The sequence below is a fragment of the Rhinolophus hipposideros genome (assembly GCF_964194185.1).
Source record: "Rhinolophus hipposideros genome assembly, chromosome: 9".
NCBI classification, from domain to species: Eukaryota; Metazoa; Chordata; class Mammalia; order Chiroptera; family Rhinolophidae; genus Rhinolophus; species Rhinolophus hipposideros.
The window spans coordinates 27,521,594-27,548,277 of NC_138055.1; the positions used below are offsets into that span (position 1 = coordinate 27,521,594).

At 40.6% G+C, this 26,684-nt stretch overlaps 1 protein-coding gene across 6 annotated transcripts; it reads right to left on the bottom strand.

Annotated features, from left to right (window-relative positions):
* Positions 1-2,178: 2,178 nt before the first annotated feature.
* GPR19 (G protein-coupled receptor 19) lies at positions 2,179-26,350 on the bottom strand. 6 transcript variants are annotated; one of them, XM_081059537.1, is made up of 5 exons: positions 25,704-26,350; positions 25,096-25,148; positions 18,466-18,622; positions 15,583-15,690; positions 2,194-3,549 (listed from the first exon to the last, which is right to left on the bottom strand). In XM_081059537.1, exons 4-5 carry the CDS (start codon positions 15,588-15,590, stop codon positions 2,280-2,282), a joined length of 1,278 nt encoding a protein of 425 aa, XP_080915663.1. In that variant the 5' UTR covers positions 15,591-15,690; positions 18,466-18,622; positions 25,096-25,148; positions 25,704-26,350; the 3' UTR covers positions 2,194-2,279. The 6 variants fall into 6 exon arrangements, with proteins under 6 accessions (XP_080915665.1, XP_080915667.1, XP_080915664.1 ...); XM_081059536.1 differs by lacking the exon at positions 25,704-26,350 and adding an exon at positions 16,533-16,744; XM_081059541.1 differs by lacking the exon at positions 15,583-15,690 and having other exon boundaries at positions 2,192-3,549; positions 25,704-25,893.
* Positions 26,351-26,684: the final 334 nt, after the last annotated feature.

The following is a 26,684-nucleotide window of genomic DNA, read 5'->3' on the forward strand; positions in this document are numbered from 1 at the left end:
CTCCACACCCTCTTAATTTGTCATTATGTGGGGTAGTTTTAAAAAGCTAGTACCTTCTATAACAAGAGTTTTTATAAGATGGCCTCACTGAATTTCCACTTACTGGGGTCAGCTCTTAGAACATTAAAGACAGAATGGAGCTTAGTAATCACGCAATAATCTCTTTTAGTTTAAACTGAGAACTAAATTAAACATAAAAATAAATTTGAAATGAATTAAATTTAACTTTTTACAATCTAATTTTAAAAATAATATTCCACTTAAAAGAGCAAAAAATAAATTACTTCTATTTTTTTAACAAGCCTGAACCGTAAAATTCAAGGGCCAAGTGACACAAACATCGGGCACACTTTGTCATTTTTAGAGTGCCATTTACTGATGAGATGAGTAAGAATATGAGGAGAAAGAAAAGGAAGAAAAATATGAGATATTTTATCTTTTGAATGTGTTGAAAGGAACACCTCCACTTAAAAAATCAGCTCTATAGATGTTTTGCAGATGAAATGTTTTATCGTTGTTGCTTACCCCAAATATCAACCCCAATTTTGTTTCATTTCCCTGTGCCTGTGATGTGGGAATGTACAGGCTTCTTTCCGTATCTCAGACATTCAGCACCACTAATCCAACAACCTATCCACAGCCAACGAAAAGGTGAAGGCCAGCTCATTAAATTTCATCTAGACTCTCCTTTTAAGAATGGTCAGGTCCTCTAAACATTAGACTTCCACCAGAGCAGCAGCCAGGAAGTCCATCGAGGCCTGGATGGGTTTGGCCACTTGTGTGTTCTTTAGAGAGACGTCTGTAATGTCAAAGAAAGAGCAACAGACTTGCAGTTAGAAGAGCTGAGTGTGAATACCAGCTGACATACTCCAACTTGGACAAGTCACAGAACGTTGAGTTCCAGTTTTATCTATAAAACAGATGATAATAAGCACAACACAGAATTCTTGAGAGGATAAAATGAGATAATGCAGGTAAAAGTGCCGAATCACTGGAATTATTATTTGCAGCTCTTGTTAACTAAGGTGTGAAAATGCATGCTTGTCTTGTCTGTAAGTCCTTTATTGTTTAAATACATGGAAGAACATTTTTAAAATGTGCTAGTCCTAGATTTGAAATAATGGAGACCTGGCAACTAAAGAAAGAAAATTCCGACTTATCACAGGCAAAGAAGAGTTTGAGCTGGCATGGGGATGTACCTTGGAGAGAGATGAGGGGGAGGAAGCGCTGGCTAGAGAAATGGCCTCATGTCTGAGTCTTGAGGAGAAAGAAGGTGCTCCTTCCCCTGGCTGTCCCAGTGTATATGGTTAGGGCCAGGCAGCCAAAGGGCAGAGCACAGGGGAATGCCATCTGTCATTTTCCCCTTTGGCATTTTCTAGGCTTGCCTAGCAAGGGCACCTGCTCATTTGCTTTAATTTAACTTAAAGAAGGAAAGTAAATGTCCTAAACATAGCCTAGATTGGACACAGATGTGAGAAAAACATCCCACTGACTTTAAATTTTCCAAGGCATTGTCAGCCGCTTAAGGGAAAATGAAAACAAAAGGACAAAAGGGAGGGAGAGAGAGAAGGAAGGAGAGAGGGAGAGAGGGGGAGAGTGACAGTGAGAGTGAAACAGAGAGAGGGCGTCGCAACAGAGAGATTAGGTTAACTCTGTAAGCTTTCTTTCCCTAAGAATCCTGATTAAAATTCAATCCCAGAAGACTGCCCAGCAAGGTCCAGTATATTCCAATACTGTATATGGAGTGCTTTCCATAGCAGATCTGGGCAGTGACTACTTAGAAGGTAATGTAAAAACATATACAATATTAACAATTCCTAAATGCTGCTTAGTAGAAGCAGCACAAGTCTCTGAAATGTGTGACAGAGGGGATTTCATTCGGAACAGAAGCCCACAGTTGTAACATTTCAGTAAGGAGGAGAAAAAGGAAACAAGTAAACTATGTTGAATCACGAATCAAAGACTGTGTGTATGGTTTATGCTTTTTGAACCTAATGGTAATTAAAAAGTAGGAAAGCATTTTCTTTTTTTTTCTGTGCATGTAAATAATATAAATATATAAATAAATATAAATAAAAGGAGCTCAAGATGATGCTTCCCTTAAAACAGAAAGGAAAATAAAACCCACAAAACTATAATCAATAAGTGAATGCATTTTACAAAAGAAAACATTCCCCTCAGAAAGTTGATTGAAAAAATATATAAATAGCCTATGTTTTTTATAGTTAAAGCTTTTTTAATCTCTGGCGCATAACAATAATTGAAAGAATTCTGAGAAATTAGACAAAAGTATTTGGTGGATTTGAGTTAATGGGCCAAGCAAGCTTTTTTTCCTTGGCTTCTCTGTCAAATGAATCATAGATTGAGTCTTTGGTTATAGTTTTGGCCAGGGGAGGGATTTCTGAAATGCCAACATAGTTTTTTTTGGCCATCCTTGAACTGGTTGTGATAGTATAGGCATTGCTTCGGTAACATTTCATCGAGGACATGCAAAAAGTCTCTTTCATTCCTCTCCTAAAATTGGCATTATAAATTGAATACAGAGTAGGTTTAGAGGCTGAAGAACTAAAGGATATCCATGTGATTGCTGTGAACACAAGGGAACTTTTCTTATAGTCTCGTTCCTGGGGGTGCCACAGCTGAGCCACATGAAAAGGCAGCCAGGAGAGCAAAAACAATAGGTTTAAAATGAGGAACATCTTGATAGTTTTCACTTTTGTCCTTGGGACAATGTTCATTGTTCTCCTCACAGTTCGGCCATCAGTGCCTATTCTCCAAATATACTTTATGACCTTCTGGTAAAATAAGATTATGAGGACAGATGGAATCACAAAGCCCACCAAGAAGTGGATGACAGTATAGGCAGTTCCTTCCCAGGAGGAGGGGAGGAAATAGTTACAGTGGTTGTCCCAGTTGGAGCCGTAGAAAAAGAACACGGGGGTCACAAAGGCTGCGTCAAAGACCCACGACGCTGCAATCATTTTCTTGGCTTTTTCTCTGGACACCTTGAAGCTCAGAGGGTAGACAATGGTATAGAACCGGTCTATGCAGATGGAGAGGAGCACATAAATCTGGACGCCTGGGGTGAGATACTGGAAATACCGAACCACCTTGCACATCGCACCACCAAGTGTCCACCTTCCGGTGGTGACCTGCAGCAGGACGAAAGGCGTGCTGGCAAAGCTGACGAGAAGGTCCGCACAGGCCATGGAGACGACAAAGTAGTTGGTGGTGGACTGAGTCCTCCTACTCCGGTGGATGACCAAACAGACCAAGGAGTTGCCAACGACAGAAAACAACCACAGGGTCCCAAAGAAAATGCTGGCTGTGGCCACTTCCCCGGGTTTCAGTCCGTAGTGCAGGTCTGTTCTGTTGCTCATCCAACCGTGCTCCTCATTTAAATCCATCAGGTCATGGCTTGGCAGAGGTGTAGCTGTTTCAGTGCAGCTGTGGTTTTGGAGGGGCACCAGACGTGTCGGAATAACCAAACGTGGCTTGCGGTTATCCATTCTGTGAGCAAAAACCATATTCATTTTTTTTCTCTTAGTTCTACATAAGAAAAAAAGAATGAAGCCTCCTGTTAAAATGGTGTTCTACCGATGGAGTTCTAAGGCTAACAATTTTATTTGATACTTAGATTGGCTGTCATTTGTCAATGAGTAGGCCTTGTGCACTGGCAGGAAACCCTGACTACTATCCAGAAAAAAACTCTGGCCCCACTTCTCTTTCACTTCAGGAGCTGTTTTTAGCAGATCCCAGCTCAGGCTCCCTCTGGCCTCAGCCCCTCTTTCTCCTTAGTCAAATGTGGGAGAACTCATGCCAAGCCCCACTCCTGAACATATCCTTATTGGGGATCACAGAAGGCTAGGGAGCTCAAACCTGAGTCACGGAAGGGTGTTACCCCCATCTGAAGAGCTATTGGAATTCTGGGCAAGTAAGTTAGAAGTTCCTGAATGTCGTAACATTAAAGTAATGAGGCTGCAAGAGAGGAAAACTCAGGCAGATGGAAATACTCAGATGTCAGCTATGGAAATCGCTAACAGAAATCTGTGAATACAGACTGGCTGGCTACTGGGATGGACCCAGTCCTTACTTATTGCAGAATTTCCATTACACAAGCATTATGGAGGCAGATGGAGCAACCATAACACTTCTACACGAGCCAGAAGTAGCTCCTAATTTAATGACCTCTGAAAATAGCCTGCTTTTTCCAAAAGACGATGTGGTTCAGGAACTAATAGCTTGCCACCTGTCAATGACATATTTTGATGCTATTCTTAGTTATTGTTTCATAAAATGACATAGTGACTGAAGAACATACAAGATGTCATCTAAAGAATGTAACCAGATTACTAGAAATTTTATGGCATTCAGATGATTAAAAACAACCAAATATAGGGGGTGGTCGGTTAGCTCAGTTGATTAGAGCACGGTGCTAATAAAACCAAGGTTGCTGGTTCGATCCCCACATGGGCCACTGTGAGCTGCATCCTCCTTAAAAACAAACAAAAACACGCAAAAAACCCCCAACCAAATATAACTGTTACTCAGCAACTTTGTAAGAGCTTATGATTCTTAGATATAGAATAATATAACGTTTAGTATTTATCTTGTTTTGTACTACTCAGTGAGGAAAAAAGTTACACTTTTGAATAGGTAAAAAGATTGTATAATTGTGGGCCACTCAATTAAAATCGAGGTGACTTTGGTCACAGGAGGATCATTAAAGTTTAATTTGCTCTGACTCTATTAAACGGAAGGAGAAAGCATAGCAATTGAATCCGTAATAACCAGAGCAATTCCATCTGGCCTGTGGCAGCAACAGGCTGTAGCAGGACCTGTGTCTTTCTTGGTGGGGTTCCTGTGAGTACACTGCACAAAGAAATGTCTCTGAAGTTTTAGAGGTGGGATGAAAGAACAGTTCTTAATGAGAGAAAACTTAACCGTCCAGTTTTCCTTGAAAGACGTTTGCACTAATTTGTGGTAGGGACCAAAGTGTCATTAATATATATTGTTCTCATCAAGACACCATGTCCAACAAAAGTGTGGAGCGCAGGGGAACATACTAAATGCCAGTTCTATGCTTCCGTCAGGATTTGCGTCTGTGAGGCAGCCCTACTTAATGTTACTAAGAGAAATGTAAGACAATGAGACATCTGACTATTGAAAGAGCTTGAAGCATGGCTAGCCAGTTGCTGGTCAATTGTAGGAAGAACAGCCATACTTTCCATATTAAAACAATCAGGATACACAGTATGAAAACAGAACGTCAACTCTAAAATTAGCACTGACCTAGAAAATAATCTGGAATGCATGATCCTCATACTTATAGAACTGAAATGTTTTCACCTTCATATGTGTAAAACTTACAAAAGGCCAAAAGAAACCCAATTTTTAAAAAGATATCAAGTTTAAAAATAAAAAAGAGGAGCAATTCTCCCAGACAGAAAGAGCTGTTCTAAACTTTCTGGGGATGGCTGTGGCCAAAATACAACAAGTTGTTAGTGGCACAGGCACTTTTTTCTAGTCAATATATACACTAAAACCTGCGAACTTCCTTCTGTTTCTCTCTTCCTCTCCTAGCAAAACTCTGCAGGTGAAACGCAAACTCGTGCCTCCAGCTCATGTGCTGCTAGGCCTCCTTTCATCACTGCCTCCAGCTCCTTTACCCCAGTGAGTGTGTCTGCTGATTTCCCCAGCGCAACCACTTGGAAGCAGAGGGTCTCAATGCTCAGAAATGGGCCAAGGAAACCCGGGGAGTTCCAGAGTCTAGGTCTCCCCTGACGATGGCATGACTTTCTGACTCTGCCTAAAATTGCTGCAGTTCTGTTTATTCAGTCAGTAAACCAAGAAACTGTGCTGGGTACTAAGGAAACAAAGATAAGTAAGGCCCTTAAAAGGGTAAATGTATAAATAAACTGCTGTATTATAATTAAATTCCAGAATAATTATAATTAACTGCTATAAACAGATGAGGAGCTAAGTGCCAGAGAAAAATAGGGACCCAGTTGTGCTCAGGATAGAAGGAAGAAAAGGAGGTGAGGTTAGAACTGGGGATTTGGAGGGTGACTAGGACTTCTTCAGGAAGACCAAGGCGTAAAAAAAAAAAAAAAATCCAAGGAAGAGAGCATATGGAATGAATTTGGAGGTTATCTTTCTGGGTTGAGCTTTTTTGGGACCTTTTCCCCTTAGAAACATAGTTTCTTGCAGACTGTACCTCCTGGAGTATATAGTTTCTAAATGCCCTACAATCAAACTGACCTAAATTTTTCCCATGGTTACAACGAGAGGCTATATTTTCTGCATTCATGGGCTGAAATGCGGTCAGACAGTGGATACGAATATTAGCATATCCAGAATGGTTGTGGTATCCTTGTTCATACAACACTTTGTTAGTCCTTTACTGCAGCATTTTCTGTTTCTTTGGCTTTAGAACAATGATTCTCTAGCTTGGCAATACACTGGACTCTCCCAGGGAGCTTTATAAAAAATACTGACGCCTGGGTCCTACCCCAGGGACTCTAATTTAATTGGTCTGGAGTGCAGTCTGGGTATCGGGATGTTTCAAAGTTCCCCCGGTGATCCTAATGTGCAGCCAGGATAAAGAATCAGTGCTTTAGAATTACTTCCATGTTTCTTTCTTCCCCCACTAAGCTATGGGCTCCTAGGAGGAGCTTGTTATTCTTTTTCCATGCTCTACAGCTTCCATTGAAGTTCTTTACATTAATAACTGCTTATTAAATATTTACTGAGTTGAATCCACAAGGACAGAGAACTGAAATACATGACTCCTACTCTAGGTGGCTCTGCAAGGAGAAGTAAACGCAGAGAAAATCATTGTGTATTCACAGGGAGCTGCAACACTGGTGACCATGGAGATAGGGGAAAGCATGAGAAGAACAGGGTCGGTGAACTGAAGTCACCCAGGTCAACTGCTACATGAAACAGAATTCTTATTTAAGGGAGAGTGAAGGTAGTTTAGGTGTCCTCAGACAGGCTCCCGCACCTCACTCCCAGAAAAAATAGTCTGCTGTATGATAACTAAATTCTAGGGTCCCAAGTCAAATTTTAGAAAGGTCTCCCTGTTCCATTAACTTGGAAATAAATACATCTTCCAGGGAGTGTTTCTGAAATACGAGGGCTGCTTAAATAGTAATTATGTCCAAGTCATCCATACACAGTAATGTTAAGAGAGACAGGAAAGACTTCATCACCTCTTTCCTGCTCAGCCTATCTTCTCCCAACCAGTTCCGAGACTCCCATGTGACACACTCCACTGGGTTCAGTACCGAAGGCCCTTGTTAAAACATAGCTCTATATAGTCTCTAAGAAAGGACTCATTCGTGCACTGGGCTCTGAGAGATGTGTTTTAGCATGTACATGGGGCAAATGGTAGAGAACTAGGGATTAGGTGGACCCCTGTAATGGTGCGATCCTAGATAGCCTGGGAAGGGAATGTACCTATCAGTTTGTATTGTACTTTTTATTTTGAACATTTGTCTCTCCCATTAGGTTTTAAGTTCCTTGAGGCAAGAAACTGTCCTCAAGATCTCTACATCCCTGGGGCATATAGATATTAATAAAGGTTTATTGCATATATAAATGGATAGATGTGTTAATAAAAATGATCCAATACTTGAAAACAAGTAAAAGAGTATAGCAAATCTTTTTTAAAATCATGCTAGGACATTGTTAGATGGGCTTCTCCAAGGATTACTTCTCTGGAAGACTGTATCTGTGCTTGATTTTGCTATTTATTCACTATATGACTAGAATCCAGACATTGTGAAGTTATGTGTTAAAATGCAGATTTCTGTCTGGGAGAAAACTAATCCTACAGGTTATGGACGTACTGCCCTGGAGGACATTATTAACTGGTGTTGTGTCTACCTAGCAATCTTATGCTGACATTCTTTTACAAAAACAAAAACCCTATAAAAACTCATGTCTTCAAATGCTCTGGGAACAAGCCTTATTGTTTCATTGGTTCCTTCAGTAATAAGTTAATAAACCTTTGACATATGGTCATTCTATATTTGCATGAGTCATACCTTTATGATTTTTTAAAATCATACTTTGATGGATGGTTGAATGGATGACTGGGAACTAGTGAAAGGGCCAAAATGAGGACTAGAGAGGCAGAGGTGACACACTTTATTCACGTCACAGCTCTGCCATGGGCTATTCCTGGCTAAGTCCTGCTGGTTAGATTTCTTCTAGATGCCAAAAATCCTAAGGAATGATTTTTTATTTTTTCCCCTCCTGAAATTATAAGTATTTACAGACATTCTTGCAATGTAGAAAGACCATTTTTATTTCTGAGATTTGTTCAAAAATGTAATGTCAAACTAGAATTTTCATAATATTGAATTTTTACGTGATTTGGTTGGGGGCAAAAGTGTTTTGTGTAGAATGTGAAGTATCTGCTGGACCTGAAGAGACACATCGGGTTGTTTACTAATGAGCAGTAAGATTAATTTCAAGGATGACTATAGTTATAATATCAATACTACCAAGAGTTGGTACTTATTCTGTGCTTACTATGTGTCAGACACTTTATATGTGTAGTCCTTAAATGTAGATAACATTATTCGCTCTGTTTCATAAATGAAAAAAACTGAAGTTCTTTGCCAAGGTCATACAATTGGAAAGTGGTCACCCAGGATTGCCTCATCCCAAAGCTCATACTCTTCCCCACCCAGGGGCTTCATGCCCGAGGAGGCCACAAGTGCTGTATCTGAATTCAGAGGGTCACACTGGTTATAAACGGATAGGTCTTTCTTGACTCCTCAGTCAAATACAGGAATATCAAGTTACTCCCCACAGCCTCTTAACTACCTACAGATACATCTGTTGAATATGCTAGCTCAGAAATATGTGACATAGTGAACATTTGGGGGTGGGGGGAAGTCTCTCCCACCATATACTGCATGGAAGCTTAGCATCAAAAGTGCAGTAGACATGTTGGTCCAGAAATACATATTTTTTTCAGAATAAAGAATATCAGAGTTTTGAAAATTCATTCTGAAGGATGAGTAACTGTTGCCTTTTAAATGCAGAATGAAAGGAGAACTCTAGACTTCAGTCTAAATTAAAGTGAGGAAAAATTTTGATCAACGGTATTACCCCAAATAGGAAACTGTCTTTTTAAATTTTTAGTAGTTTTAATTCAGAAAATACCATAGTGGTAGATATTTTCTCTTAAACCTTTCACTGTTACAGAGACTTGATTTGCCTATATGGGAAAATGAGAAATGCCTGAAGCAGTTGTGGGCTGGGACTGGCTGGCAGGGGCGCCCCAGAGCCAGCTGTGCACATTTCTTCCCAACTCCAAGTTCAATGACATCATGTTGGTCTCACCAATCTGCCATGAGAAGGATATTCACACTATAGAAATTGACAAGCACCACAAAAAAGGGTTTTCTCCCTGAAGAGGCAAGTTGTTAAACATTTACAAGCTCACCACTTTTAGAAGTGGAGGGTAACCTATCCCGAAACCTGAACTTACACACATCCCTGAATTTACAAATGGCTACAGAGGCCACATAGGCTCTTTGGAAGCTTCCTGAATGGCTATATTGCTTTCTGTCCCTGAGCTATGGCTCTGGTGTGGACATTGAGCTAAGTGCTTTATAGAACTGGATAAGGCCCAGGTGGTCAGTCACCAGCGTGACTGTGGTTGGTGGACATTGAGCTAAGTGCTTTATAGAACTGGATAAGGCCCAGGTGGTCAGTCACCAGCGTGACTGTGGTTGGGGAACAGGAAAACCATAATGTGCCACCCAAATAGGGTTACCAGATGGAATACAAGATGCCCAGTTAAATGTGAATTTCAAATAACAAATTATTTTTAGCATAAGTATGTTCCATGCAATATCCCATACATGATGGCCTGTATTTTTCTTCACTAAATCTGACAAACCTACACCCAGAACATATCTATTTTTCATCTCACAATATAGGAATATTGCAAAGTGGCTATGTGTGCAGGCTTGGAAGTCAAACAGCTGAAGTATGAATCCACCTCCATCACTCACTCACTAATTCTGTGACTCAGGACAACTTATCTAATCCTCTGGAGCTCTAGTTGTCTTATCAACTAGATAATTAGTTCCTATCTCATTTGATTATCATGAAGATTAAATGAGATAATATATGCATGAGTTAAATAAATTAATGCAAGTCAATCTGCCTGGTACGAGGAAAATACTCAATAAGTGTTATTATCCTTGTATAGTTTTATAAAACACCTTAGATCAGTGTCTGGTACATAGCAAGTACTTCAAAAATTAGCACTCTTACTACCGTCAGCCCATAAAAGTCTTTGAAACCAATATTAGTAAATTTGCAAATTAGTATTAGCAAATATTAGTAACCATATCACACAACACATAGCGATAATACTAACATTAGTCACATAATTTGGCTTCGTTAAGGGTGAATGGTTTTTGTGAAGGGGCCTGGGTCCACAATCATCATTGGCAATTAGGGTTTCCAGGTGGGAATTCCTGCCCGTTTTCAGGAATTTTTTTTGCTTTCCCGTTCCCGAATACCGAGATATAAACTGTTTTCTGTCCTCCACGGTGAATCATTTCCACAAAGTTTTGGCCGATATTACCAACCACCTGGGTTCAAGAAGCCAATTTTCCCGATTTTCAAACTAACTTTTCTCGGGATTCGTGAACAGAAAAGCGAAAACAATTCCTGAGAATGGGCAGGAATTCCCACCGGGAAACCCTAGCGATAAATAGGAAAAATATCTAAGAGATACACTGTGAGTAGTACATTTATTTCCCATTATGGGTATTACTGGGTTCAAGGAGCCAATTTTCCCGATTTCCCAACCAACTTTTCTCAGGATTCGGGAACGGGAAAGCGAAAAAAATTCCTGAGAACGGGTGGGAATTCCCGCCTGGAAATCCTATTTGCAATGTTTTTAAGGGGAAAATGACTGAGGTCCAAATAAATAAACACAACCTTTCTCTAAGTTGGGGATGATTTTTTAGTTAATATGTTAGCCAGATTAAACTTTCTTCTACACCCTAAACCAACGTATGTGATATAACTGGATTGAATATGTCTTTCTCAAAAGCTTATAGAATCCACTCTGCTTAAATTATTTCTATTAGATAATCTTGAATAACTGCAAAAGAAACTCATACTTCCAGTGAAAACAGAGTTTCCCCTCCACCATTTGAGACCACTAGTGTCACAGGCTTATAAGCCTGGAATTTCCTATATTGCCCTTTTCCCTTTCCTCCTCTTTTATAATATATATAAATATTCCTTTATAATATTTCCAGCTCTGTGCCTTTTGACCTGTCTCCCCACAGGGATCAGTTTCCTGAGATCAGACTGGGTGCATTTTCTTTTTGTTTGGATATTGGTTATGCTTTCAAGAGGAGCCTGATTTTTTGAACAGAGAGGGGTTTTCAAAACAGCCTCCTCTAACTTCACAAAATAGCCCATAATATAGTTATTACAGTATTACTGACTATATGGAGTGTTGCTATTAATTAAAGGAAACAATGTATGTAGTAGGCAGAAAGGCCCCCCGGAAAGCTAACGCCCTAATCCCTGTAACCTGTGAATATGTTACGTTCTATAACAAAAGGGACACTGTATATATAATTAAGGTTACTGAACTTAAAATGAGAAGATTATCCTGAATTATTCAGGTGGACCCAAACGAATGAGCCCTGAAGAATAGAGAGCCTTCTCTGGCTGGTGGCAGAGAGATGCGGCAGAAGAAGTCAGAGGTAGATTCCAAGCATGAGAAGGAATTGACAGGCTGTTGCTGGCTCTGAGATGCAGGGGCCCACGTGCGAGAACCAGGGAGAGGCCTCTAGGAGTGATGGGTGGCCCCCAACTGACAACCACCAAAGAAACATGCCCTTAGTCCCACAACCACCAGGCGCTCGATTCTGCCAACCGTGAAAATGAGCGTGGCATGGGAGTCATCCCTGGAGCCCCCACAAAGGAACGCAGTCCTGCCAACCCCTTGATTTCAGCCTGTGAGGCTAAGCAGAGAAACAAGCCTAGTACTTCAGACCTGCACAACTGTGACACAGAAATGGCTATGTACTTAAACCACTAATTTTTGTTCATTTGGTAGAGCAGCAATAGAAACTAATTCAATAAAGATTAAAATTTATACCAGTCATTCTGTCACTTTCCACTATCCACCAGCATCTAGAATATTAGAAACCCTGAAACGCTTGAAGAGTGTACAGTGCTTTCTACTTCAACTTAAACATTGGACTGGGAGCTAAGAAACCTGGGTTCTGATTCACTGGACAGCAAGTCAAAAGACCTAGGTCTTATTTTTATATCAGTGTAAAGACCGTAAGTAAATCAATCTCACCAAATCTCTGTTTCCATGTCTATCTACAATATGAATGAGTTGGTCTGGATGATTTTTAACGTCATTTTAGAAATGAACGAGAACTGATAGGTAGACAAGGTGATGAGCAACATGCATCCATTGAACTTATAACCCACCCTTTCACCCAGCAGCGCTCATCCTGAGAGTTGCTGGGGCCAGCACAGTGAGATTCTGACATCCAAGAGCAGGATTGGTCTCCGTAGGAGAGATGAATTTTACCGAGGGGCCAGCTGAGCCGTCCTCAATTGTCCTAGATGGGCCAACAATCTTCTACTGAAAATCCCTTGCAAAAAGACTTGCCACCTGTGTTTGCTCTCCATTCTAATACCTACCTTGTCAGAGGGGAGAAATATTTATTAGAACCCCTGATTATCTTCTACCAGTTCTCCACACCTCTCTTCCCAGTAGGGGGTCTTTTAAATGCTGAAAGCAATTTGGTGAATGAATTTGAACCTCAGCAAACTCAATTTCATTCATTATAACAAACATTTTTTGAAGACCTGCTGTGTGCTCACTGAGTTAAAGTAAAGGCAAACAGTTGTTTTAGAAGTAAATGTTCAGTTTCATTTCCACGCTGTAATTTCAGTATCAATTTCTCCAGTAGTGTGACTTAAATGGGACAGAGGTGAGGAAGCAAAGACCATAGTCATTGCACTCAAAGTGAAGAGCTGTACGAGAAATGTGATTTACAGCTATTTGAAAAGAAGGTGAAAGATTTGTTCAGAACCAAGTATAAGCTGAACAGGGAGCTACTAAGAACTCTTGTTTTTCAGAAGCATTTACATTTGTCTCCCATCAAATTCACATCAACATTCTGGGTAAATTTTGATCTGCACCACTGTCCTCAATCAGGGTTCTCCAAAAACCTCAAGCTCATGGAGCAAAAGTCAGATTTGAATTTGCACTAATGTGTATTTTTCATAGACAAATTATGCAACTATATGTATCACTGAAAACATGGTTGATTGTATATTTGCATGTTTCATATGGTTAATATGTATTTTAGTGTCAAATATGTTTAGACATTTTATAGGTTAAAATGCTACTGCTATCATTTCTCAATACTTATTTTAATGCATATGGTTGACCCAAATGACCTACACAAGTAATTTTCAACCTTGCTTTTTCAGAGGTAGACATGACAAATGTGTTCATGCATGTGACACACTCAGATATATCCAGAATTATATGCAACTCTAGAAGCTCGACCTATAACTCCAACACAATATTCAACCTAAAAAGTCATGATGAGAAAAAAATAATTATGTAGATATCCTTAAATTTATTATAATTAAATTAAAAAATAAATCACTGGCAGATTCTGGTACTTTATCAGCAAGCAATTATTTGCGACAGGCATCTTTTGTTTAGGACACAGCAATCTATTTTGACACTGGTTGATAAGCACTAGATAGATAGATAGATACATACATACATACATACATACATAGAGGATAGAAGCATGGATGGATGGATGGATGGATGGATGGATGGATGGATAGATATAGATCCTTTACACCTGAAATTTGAATTCTTCAAGGCTAAAGGGTGCCTGGCCCAGAGAGCCAGGAAAAAAATAATAAGAGAAACATGGTTCTCCTCCCCACGGTGTGATTCTATAAACCTGCTATAAAAATCTACTAATGAGCATTTTTCTGGAAGTAACTAATCTCCCTATGATTGACAAAGCCATTGACCTTCCAGGAAGGTTTCATAGCTTATACCTAAATTTAAAGGTGTATTTCCTTCTTTAGATGTGGAAGAAAATAACTCTATGCACATTTTAAATATGAAGAGGACGTACTGAGTAGTGGTTGAGAGCATGGGCTCTAGAGCAGTGGTTCAGCGGAGGTAATTTTGCCTCCCAGGGGCCATTGGGCAGTGTCTGGAAACATTCTTGGTTGTCACAACTGGGAAGAGGCCAGGAATGCTGCTACACATTCTATAAGAAAGAGCAAGGCACCCCCAGCAAAGAATAACCCAAATGCCAACAGTGCATTCGAGAAACCCCGCTCTAGAGCTCAGGCAGGTTTCAAATCACTTGTTACCTATGTAGCCTCTGCAAGTTACTTAAGATCTCCGTGCTTATTGATTGTCTTCACCAGGAAAATTAGGATAATAAAAGTACCCACCTTACTTATCTGTTGTGAGAATAAAAGTATACAAGAAAGGCGCTAAGAACAATGTCTAGAACAAAGCATGTGCTCAACAAACGTTTACTTTTATTATCATTATATGTGTTGAAAAACACTGAGCAGAAATACACCAAAATTTTAAACAATGGTTGTTTCTAGGTGGCGAGATCATGACTGATTTTTATTTTCATTACACTTTTATACTTCTCTATATTTTCCAAGTTTTCTGTATATGTATTAATCTAATATCCAAAAACATATATTTGTAAAGATTGTAGAGGAAAGAATTTTACTTGTGATATAGTGGAAAGAGCATAGAATTAGAAAGACCTGGATTCAGATCCTGGCTGTATTTGTGTGACTTTGGCCAGATTAGTTAAACTCTCTGAGCTTCAGTTTCCTGGTCAGAAATTGAGGCTAATAATGCACATCATAGAATTTCTATCAGGATTAGACATGACAGACATCCAGTGCCTAGGAAAGTATATTGAAAGAAAGGCTCCAGAAGATGACTGTTATAGAAGTTTAGCCAAGGGAAAATCACTCTACAAACAGGGAAATATATTCATAACGGTAACTCCCCTTTTGCTTTTTAAACTATCCTCTTGGAGAGGCCACCTCCCATCTCATTCCATTTGTGCCTTGGTTCATAGAGAAGAAATTGCATCCACACTCTGGTCCTCCTCTAGTTCTTCTCCCTCCCTGTTTAGAAACCATAGGGAAGGATTGAATAATTTGGCTGGCAGGGCCTGACTCATTGAGCAGGGTTTACTAGCAGCGGGTAAATTACTGTGACGGAGAGGCAGGACCCAGGCTTCTTTTCTCATATCCTTCCCTTGTGCTCACTGTGTCCCTTCTCATATCCTCTTTCATTCCTGACTTCCAAACTGAAAGCACACTTGGCAAAGCCTCTCCTCAAGGGGGAAGCCTCTCCATTTTTCTCTCTTCTAACTTCTCCAGTTCAGCTGGTTAAGTAGGTTGCCCCCTTTCAGATCTGAGAGGGATGAGTAGGAAGCCCAGCTAAGGCTTTCAGATCAAAGCCTCTAGTGTGCACTCGCATACCTGCTCATCTTAGAAGGCCCCAGAGGGTGGTGGTCGCGCAGCGCTTGCCGGGCTATATGTGCTTCCAGCAGGGCTGTTTCTTTGGCACAACTCACTCAGCAGGTAACACTGGAGGGGGAGTGAATAGGATTCAGGGACTCACACCTTACCCACAAACCCCACCCTCCCGCTCCTTAGTTACTTAATTAGATTGAAAAATAATAGAAAAGGTTATATTTGTGTATATTATCAGGAGAGGTGATAATCAGGCTTAAAACACTTTAAGCTTAATTAGCCTGCTGTCTCAAATTCAAATCCTAAGCAACCTGTCAAGATGCTCTGAGATCATCTTTTGCACTCAGGCCCTGATTGCCACAGTTGGGAAAGGCAGTCTGGCTCCAACCCACTCTGACACTGAAGATCCCAGTGTTCTCTAGGGAGGAGTCTTGCAGTCCGGTGAGTTCTTGGTGCAATGTTCTGGGGACCGGGAGCCACAGTTTATTAGGACAGGACTGCCTGGGGCAGGAACTGACCTTCTCAAGATATTAACTGTCAACCCGAGTGAACTTTCTCAATGTTGGGTGATGGTGCCAGGCAAAAAACACGAGAGCAAAATGAGACTGTTTGGGATGCCTCCATCTACCGTAGATATACATTAAAATATCAGAACTGCATTCTAAATATAAATAAAAAGTCAGGGGGATTGGGAATCCCCAGGAAAAGAATGTATGGATACGTCTCGAATTCTAGTGTGCCACTGCTCCAGGGGTCACTCTGAGTGGCATACATAAATTTCAGGCATAATTCTGACTACTGCCAAGTTTTCTCCTACTGTACATTTACCTCCTCACTAGACTCCCTATAAACACATGCAGAACAAAATCGGTATGGGCCCCCAAACTGGCTCCAGCAGACTCCTGTCAGGCTGTGTCTTCCCATTCTTCATTTGCAAATACATATTGAGAGCTTACCGTAAACCAGGCGTGGTGCTAAATTGCTAGAAATCCAAAGATGGAAGGATACAAGAAGCTCCCTTCAGATGACTGTACAGTAATAGTGTAAAAGTGTTACTTGTCCAAGGGAAATGTAAATTTCAGCCGGGATCAAAGGTTTAAGCCAAAAGACTGAAGTTCAATTTTGAAGTTCAATATTGACTGACTCTTCAGTCTTCTTCAGTGAAACTCTGAAGGGAAACACCTCATTTAGGGAAGAATTTCACAAATTTTAGATTCCTATCCCTTTTCTTCCTCTTTGTCTCTCTGACCTAATAAATTCTCTTGGTTTTCCCACAGCATATAAGAATGAGATCAGTCATCTTTTATTGTCAATGGTCAGAAGGGAAACGATACAGACCAAAGGAAGAAAATCCTTGTATCTCAGAAATTCCCAAAAAAAGGAAAAACTTCCTCATTTTCCCTTAAAAACCTAAAATAATTTGTCAAGAGAGAAATCTATTCCCTTATTTTAAAGTATGATAACATTATTTTAAAGCAATAAACCTAGTTAGTTTGATATCACAGTTTGTGTTAATAATTTTAGAAGTTTAATCTATTTTGAAAACCAGATAAGTGCTTTTAAAGATAACATGCCTAGGCTGGTCTTATTATTAGGTTCGAAGAATAGAAGAATGTTTCCTGGTTCGATAAAAAAAATAAAAAAAATCAGCCATGATGTAATTCTAGATTTCTTTTTTTCCTTTAGACATCATTTGGTCACCATAGTAACACAGTGTTTTACTACCAGATATCTATACAGCACAAGGGAAAGAGAATAGGCAATTACTTACTGGGTTCTTAAGGGGTACAGAATGTGGCAATTGGGATAATTCAAGATTAAAGACAGATTTCATTGGGAATCTGTGAAATCGGATTCAATCTTCTAGTAGCATCAGCTGAACAAAATCTGTAGCCAAATCAACTGCTGACATGTGAAATAACAGTAGAGAAGCAGCATAGTTCAGTGATTAAGATCATGAACTCTGGGGTCAAGGTTTTTGGGTCCATATCTACTATTTGCTAGCGTGTGACCTTGGGAGAGTTAGTTCCCTAAGCTCTCTGTGCCTTAGTTTCATCTCCAAAATGTGAGTACTAATAATACCTCCTTCAGAGGGTTATAAGGATTAAAAGACAGATTATTTGTGCTTAAACTGATGCCTTACACATAGCAAGAACTTTATAAGTATTTGTTAAATAAAGATGAAATAACATTTAAATTTGCTAGCTTCCCTCTTTGTGCTGGGCAGAAATGGTCAAAGATACCAAGATTTGAGTGCATGGCAGATTATTTTAGCCTATAACTTTGGAAGATTCCTTTGAGAACTTCTTGGGGTCCTTTTTGGTAGCTATTCTATACGATTTGGAATTCAGTGGCTGGGAATTCAGTGGCCGTCTACTGTCCTAAACTAAGAGCTGGAAACAATCACAAGCACTCCGGCATCAGGAACATCAGAAGGTAGACAATTGCACAGCACAAAGAAACAGCACGCCTGCCCACTCAGGCTCCCTAAACCACTGCCAATAACCTCTGGGAACATGGGCACCAAAGAAGCAGCTGAAAAGAGATGAAACAGGATTTTATTGCAGTGACAGTGAAATCTAATTGGTTTCAGTTAATTTTTTCCCCTCTTTCCAGGATTCGAAGAAAAATAATCCTGATCATCAATGAGTGTTTTGCTTTATTAATTATCAATACAGAATTTCCATCTAATTTGTCTTCAACAGGCACTCTGGTGAATTATTCATTTTATAGAACTACCAAGGCATCTTTTCGGACCTGTAACAAATATAAAGCCCCAACCAGCAAATAAACCAAGACAAAAATCTCCCAATTGCCTGGAAAAAAATAAGGTATTTTGTACTCTGAGCCAAATTTCAGCCACAATACCGCGGGATCTCTAGCACATACCTCCATCCGGACTTGATTTTAGAGACGGTCTCCTTGGGTCTTCTTGGTCAGGAATAGCCCTTGCATGGGAGTTTGGAGAATGACATAAACCGCCAGGAAAGCTTGGGAACGCATTCATATCTGTCTTCTGCTTTTCCCTTGGCTCACAGCCCGCTTCCTGGTAGGGAGACAAAATGACGCTTTGCAGGTTTGACTGTTAAACCATCTTCCCGCCCCCAGTCCCACTCACTTGGTGCCCCTCCCTTCCCCTTTCCAAGGCTCTGGAATGTGTCACATGGGAAAAGGATCATGTGGCTCGAGGGGAGAATCTGGCCATCTTTTCTCTCCCTTCCCCCACTTTTCCTTTCAGGAGCAAAGCAGCAGAAATCTCCAACCTCATTGGCTCTGACCAAAAATCTCCATATAAAAAGGGGAAAATTCAACCATCCAAACCTCCAGGCTTTTCCACTTTATTTTTCATTTTTCATCTGAACGTTTCATCGTGGGCATTCAGAGTTGCTTGGTAGAATGGGAAACGATGCTTTCTCCCCAGCCCATTTCTTTCTTATCATCAGTACCTAAACATGGCACTGTGTTCCTTAACCAGCCTCCGGAGCCCCCTGGCACATCTGGGACAAAGGAGTATTCAGCACCACGGACAGCATTACACCCCCTTCAGTGTTCCCTAAAGCCATGTTGTCCATTTTCCTCTCAGGTAGATAACAATATTTTTAAAATACTTCCCTAAGGTCTTGTTTAGTGCTCCGACTTCCCATCAATTTACTGTTACCTTATGAATGCAAATGTAATTTTTATACATCGTGAAACCTAAAGGCCATCCATGCCTACCTCCCTGTCCCCATCCTACCATCCATCCTCATCCTTTAAAATATGTTGTGTTTTGGGGGAATTCTCACAGCATAATTCACTGCATGCCCATATATCTATGCTCACAGAAACATATGGGATTTCTTGAGTGTGTCTGCCTGCTTGTCTTTTAGCCCCATCACTGGGCCTCAGGCAGGGTTGAATTAGAGAGGCAGGGAGGGAGCCTGGTAGGAGCTGTTTTGTGCAGGATCTATCCTGCTTTGCTGACGTCCTGGTTGCCATGGTGCTAGGTAACTGCTGAAGGGGATGATTTCTTTCAGAACCGGTCACCATGGGACCCAGCTGACTACAGAAAGGCAGAAGGAAAAGGGCTGAATTGCTGAGGAGGACTTTCAATTAACATTTTCAGAGCCAAATTTACCTAATGGGTCCTTTCCTTACTGAATTGTTACTGACTCTAAATCTTGAAAGGGTTTTAGGGATTTGTATGGACACTGCGATGGTAACTCCCTCCATCCTCTACTGCTTCTTTCCTTAAAGTCTATTTAGGTGAAATTGAATGAAACTGCTAGCTTCATAGGCCTGTGAAGTGCCGTGATAGTGTGCTGGGGAGGACACGAGAAACGTATTTCTCCTTAGTTTGGGGCTTCTGACTTTTGAAGTTGTGAAGTTGTTCATCTAAGTCCTACAGCCTTAACTGGGAGATGCTTTAGAACCGCACCTGATGGTGACACTAGGAATAGTTTGAGACTTTTACAGGAGACAAGATAAATATTTTTAAATGTGAGTTGCTAAATTCTTAAATAGATTTAATTATTAAGGTCAATTCCTTGGATGGCATTTGGACTACCCCAAATCAGGAATTTAAACTAGCTATATGAGTATATTTGTCTCATAAGGCTGACGTGTAACTAATTATTTCTAACTCAGAGTCCTAACTATGGCGATTATGAAAATTTATACGGGAGGAAGAAATGCTGACTTGCAATGTGCAGAAATACAAACTCAAGAAACAAGATAGCACAGGGGAGACAGAATATAATTTCAAGAAATTGAAGCTCCTTCGTGGCTCAACATCCAAAGCTTAAGATGTATTTACTTTTTTTATTTTAGGAGAAGAGTCAGATTAATTCTAGTTTTTCTATATAAGACTCACGGAGAAATTCTAAATGATCCAGCTAAATCTCACTTCTGGGTCTACAGCTAAAGGAAGTAAAATCACTATCTCGAAGGGATGTCTGCATTCCCATGTTCATTGTGGCATCATTCACAGTAGCCAAGTACGGAAACAATCTAAATGCTCTTGACAGATAAATGGGTAAAGAAAATGTGATACGTGCACATACACACAGTGGACTACTATTCAGCCTTTAAAAAGAAGGAAATCCTGCCACGATGAACCTGGAGGACATTGTACTAAGTGAAATAAACTAGACACAGAAAGACAAATACTATGTGATCTCACTTATATGTAGACTCTAAAAAAGTCAAATTCATAGTAACAGCAAGTAACATGGTGACTCCCAGGGGCTGGGGGGTGGAGGAAAGGCGGAGACACTGTTCAGAGTACAAACTTTCAGTTGTAAGATGAGTAACTTCTGGAGACCTAATGTACAGCATGGGGATTATAGTTAATAACAATGTATTACATACTGAATTTGCTAAGAGAGCAGATTTCAAGTGTTCTCACCACACACCACACAAATAGTAACTATGTGATGTGGATGTATTAATTAGCTTGACTGTGGTAATCATTTCCCGATGTATACGTATATCAAAACATCACATTGCACACCTTAAATATATACAATTTTTATTTGTCAACCATACTTCAGTAAAGCTGGGGGAAAAACATGACCCAGTCTCTCAATGTTCCAATCTAAATATTTAGGAAACAGTCTGTCAGAATGGGATCCAATCAGCTGTGGGCACTGAGTTGGAGAAGCGTTCACGTACTACCTTCTGAGCACTCTAACAAATTGGCAAATTTTATAAAAGAAAAGGGAGAGGAGAGGGAACAAAATGATTGATGGAGAAATGAGTGTGTGTGTGTGTGTGTGTGTGTGAATGTTTTTAAAATTCCATTAAATCTCCATTGGTGAGACTGCCAACAGCCCTACTTGCACATATACAATACCTGTGGTCTCCATTTCACTTCCATTTTATTATTTTATTTTATTTTTATTTTTTTTATTTTATTATTTTATTTTTATTTTATTTTATTATTTTATTTTTATTTCATTTTATTTTTAATTTTTTTAAATTTATTTATAATTTTTTTATTTTTTTATTTTATTTATTTATTTTTTTAAATTTATTTTTATTTTATTTTATTTTACTTTATTTTATTTTAATTATTTTATTTTAATTTTATTATTTTATTTTTTTAAAGTATTCTCCCAGGGTTTATTTTAATACTTTCATGGTTTAGTCTTGCAAATATAAGATTTGATCCACTTGGAATTTATTCTTTTTAAACTTTTTATTTATTTTAAGTGTGTTTTCCCAGGGCCCAATCAGCTCCAAGTCAAGTAGTTGTTTCAGTCTAGTTGTGGAGGGCGCAGCTCAGACTGGCCCATGTGGGGATCGAACCGGCAACCCTGGTGTTGGTAAGCATCGTGCTCTAACCCACTGAGCTAACCGGCCGCCCCCATTTCACTTCCATTTTAATCAACCATCTGAACACGCACGCCCTTCACACTGACTGTAGTTCTCCGCACACACACCATGCTGTTTCATGCCTCCGGCTTAGACCTGACAGTTTCCCCTGCCTTGTCCACCTTTGGAATGTCTATTCCTCTCCCAAAACATGCTGGGTTTTATCTTCTCTGCGGTTCTGTCCCTCTTACCCCCAACCTCTTTAAAACAAGTTACTCACATCTGTTTTACTATAGTACTTCTTTAATTTTCACACATACTACTTCTGTTATTGCATATATCATATTACACTGTGTTCATAGATTCCTGCAGGGAGGACTGTCATCCAATTCATAGGCTCTACCTAAAAAACAAAGTAGGTGCTCAACAATAATGTTTCAGCACATTGAACAAGCATGACTTTTGGGACCAACCTAGAGCAAATTAACTTTTATTTTCCACTGTCCCTGTGAAAACAGACTGTAAGTGTTTGTTCTTCTACCAATCCTGAATGAAAACTCGGGCAATCCCATTCCTTTTTCTGGTCGCTTTTAGTTAAAAAAGTTACCAATTAAAATATTCAGTCTTGTATAACAGTCAAACTCTGTCACCAGACTTAAAGTTAAGGCTCTTCTCCCTCCACCCAGTTTGTGCCTGCTGTAAATAGGGAAACTTAATTTAGGGAAAGAATGTGGCCACTTCTCTCTTTCCCTGTTTATCTAACAGTACTTCAATAACTTCATTCAAATATCCTCTTCACAACACCTCTCCCTGTCTTTATCTTTCTCTTTTATGCCCTTGATTGGGGTAAGAGTTTAAAAGTAGTCTGATCAGTTCTCACCCTCTTCCATTTTGCGAAAGTCCTACAGAGTGGTCTGTCTTTGGTATCTCGTTATAGAGCTCAGGCAGCACTCCTGTTTTAACATTTATAATAGCTTAACAACAGTGTCACCACTTGGAATTTTTCTATTTCTAACTTTCAACCTGCTTCTCTCCTCACCCAGAGTCTCCTATCTTTCTATTCCATTCCCCTCCTTTCTGCATAATCTTCTATTTACCCACTTCATAACCTCTAGTTACAAGGTTAAGAGATGATGTTTAGCCACTTCACCAGTTCTCTTGCTAGACAAACTAATATGCTTCTCAAGAAAAGCGACCCAATTAAAGACAGGTTACCTTACGTGACAAAAGATATTCCTGGCCATTATTGCTACATTTAGGTCTTGACATCCAATGACTAAAGTAGTAGTAGGTGGTTTCAACTTATGAATAACTTATATTCCTTGAAACCAGAGTTGTCCTATTAGAAAGTACCTTGTCTCATACAAGCTCAAATTCCTGACCCAGACATGCCATCCCTCGTATTTCAAAGTAACTCTCTACTCACTGCAAGGCTACAAAAACAGGCTTGAACTTCACATTTCTCATCTGTCAGTACCAACATAACCACTTGGGCAGTCAGAGCAGGCACATCAATCCTGATAAGCTATGGGAAGAGGCTTCGTTATCAGTGGCCTGCTGTGCATGCTTTCCCATGGGCACCCCCGCCCTGGACAAGGACATCCACATGCATACACTTCAGTGATGCCTGGGTGCCCCTCCCCAACCAATCAGGGCAGGTTGTGAAATTTCACCCCGCCCCACTACTGCCATTAGCCCTTGCTGATGGCCCAAAGTGCACCGTGTGGTAAGGTAATAACGACACCATCCTCTGTGTTGCCTGTGTTAGATCAAAGGACCAGCTTCGGAGGCTCTAATTCCTCCTTTTCTACAGCAAATCCTGTAATATTCCTGAGACCTACATTAATAATCTCATTACAAACCTTTTCCCTATCAGGATGCTTATTACCACCTTCTTATTATTGCCTCTCTCCTGAAGGTAGCTCACTCTGCCCTACTCATCTGCCCATCTCAAGCGCTAGCCTTTTTTCTTCCAGAACTTTTCCAAATACGTAGCTATCCAAATCAGGTGGTCTTAAACCAAAGTGCTAATTTCTTTTTTCTTCTTCTTCTAGAGGGAACTCTTCAAACAGTGGTTCTCAACCTTGGTAGCAAAATGAAATTTAAGAAATATTGATGTCGGGGCTCCACTCCTAGAGATTTTGATTTAATTGGTCTAGGGTGAAGCCTTGGCATTAGGATTTTTTTAAAGCTCTCCAGGTGATTCTAACATGCAGGCAAGATAGATAACCTGCCTTAAGGCCTTCTAAATACAGATGGACCTATGCTAGAGCATCCAATCTGATGGGCAGATGGCATGCACAAATGCAGTGGGAGGCTCAGGGAAGAAACTCTCAATTGTTGATCATATACTATAAACCAAGTCCTGCGCTAGTAACTCATGCACTCTTTTCAACAGTACCCATTTCATCTTTGCAATCCATCCTATGAGGTACTGTTATCCTTATTGTATAAATAGGGAAAAGGAGGTTCAGAGAGGTCACACAGAGTAACTGGCAGACCCAAGAGCTAAATCCCAGGTCTGAGTCCCAATTCTACACACTTTCTGTGACACCATACTGAGAGACCGTGCCTCTTACACCTGGATGAATCCCACCCCCTAAAACAAGACACCAAAGTTTCAACCCATAAATCCTATCCTATTGTATCCTATTGCATCCAAGGAGTTTTTCCTGCAACATTCTCCCATGAACTCCACCCACACAAGCCCGGCTACTAGGCTATACTGTGGGCTGCCAAAATGAAGTGAAGTGCTCCAGGAAGAATTTGATAGGGGATAACTATGTCTAGGTCTTTACTGAAGTACTTCTATTCTGCACCTGCTAGCTTAAATCCTGCAGCTTTCTGTACTTAAGTTTTTCTTATAGATGAAGCTGTGTTGCTTACCTACAAGCCATTCGTTTTCTGGTCTAGTAAAACCGCGCACTCCATCAGCATCCTCTGCCTCGTACTCCGGGCAGTACACCAAGAATCAAAGTATACTGACTAAGCTGCATTAAATGGCGACCAACATGAAGACGGAGTCTAATACCTAGTGAACTGGGAGGCTAGAAGTACGTACTTTTGTAATGTGCCAGTAGCACACCTAAGTAACTTGGTAGCTAAATTCCACCATTTCATTCCAGAAAAGTCCACATTTCTTTCGGGCTGAGGTATAGGGTTGGTGGGAAGTGGTAGGGACCAGGGGCTTCACCGAGAGAGAAAATGTCAGGGGTTGGGTGGTACCTTTAAGATGGTGCAGGACAAAAGCCGATGCTGGTGCAGGTGTCCCATGTATCCTGAGAGAGAAAGAAGTCAGATCAGTCACTCTCAAGACAGGTCCCAAATTCTTGATTGCTGTTACCGTAACTGTTCTTCCTAATCCCAACCTCAGCCCTCGCTCAGGACTATGTCTTCTAGAGTCCTCCGTGTTCCACTCACTTGTGGACGTCCCAGTTGTCAACTTACACATCATGGACTACATGTGTGGCGTTTCCGCCTCTCTGTTTACAAACATGCATATATGTTCACACTGGTTGAAGGAAACTTCCTCCACTGCCAACAGTTCTGTCTTTCCAGTATCAAGTGTGCTGTATAGTTATTGCCTCAATTTACCTTATTTCCCCCATCTCCTTCCGACTGCATTACCTTAATTCATTGCCTTGGTCTCTATTAAAAAAAAATTTTTTTTTTTAAATATTAGCCCCTCATATTTATTCCTTCATGTCGCTTCCAGGTCTCTTTCCAAATACATAAAAGTCATCACCCTTATTTTAAAACCTTGATCGGCTCTGCCCCGCCCACTCCTTCACCGCTTGATTCGCTGTAACTTCCTCCTCTCGCACCGAACTCACGGCCAAAGTGTAAGAACGGAGAGAAGGGACGTCCCTGCAGGTGTGTGCAGCTGTGACCGCAAAAGCCCGAAGAATGTAGCGTTTTGTGCTTGAATCCATCGGATCCGCGCGACCGACCTTTCTCAAGCGCCAAATTTGGTTGGCTCTAACCAGGCAGGAAGTTTTGAAAAATGTTCGCGCTAAAATGATTAGTTCCACGCAGGCGCACACGTACACTTGGGGCAGGGGGGGGCGGGGACCGCTTTTCGCGCAGGCAGATCTCGCGTTGTTTGGGGAAGCCGGAGAGTACAAATGTTTTCTTGCGACGTTGTGAGGCCTTTTTTTTTTTTTTTTTTTTTTTTAAATGGAGCAGCCCAGGTGGATTAGTGCTGCAGTCAAAAATAATAATAATTAAAAAAAAACACATTAAAAAAAAAAGATCAAGAGTCGGTGGCGAGAACAAACGAGGTTAGTATAACTTGCCGACGCCAGCGGCAGTTCTCTGGGACCGAGGAATTCTACGGACGACTTCTCTGCGAGGCCGCGGAGGCCGCACAGGTTCTTCATAGACGTAAAGCCAGGAATACGTAAAAGCACAAAAAGCCAACGAGTATCACCCTAGGACGCAGTGTTTCGTTGTAGTTTTGCCCTTTTCACGACACGAAAACACCCCATTGGCTACCGACCAACCCCTTGGACATCCAGCTGCCGTTGCGCCTGCGCAGCAGTTTGTTTACTAACTGCGCCGACCGCTCGGTGCGGCTCTCAGAGCGCCCGCGCCCGCTGGCTTGGTGTGTGTTTCATCGGGAAAATCACGTTTTCGGTCAGGAGCGCGGTTTGGAGGTTAAGAGCAGGGCAGTTTTAGTAAAACTCTGAAGCCAGTGAAAAGACGAACGATGATGAAAACTGGAAACACTCAGAAATCGTTGTCTCCCCAGACCTGTCGTGGAAGGTGTTGGTCATGAACTTGACGAAGATGGCAGCGCTCTAACCATAACTAGG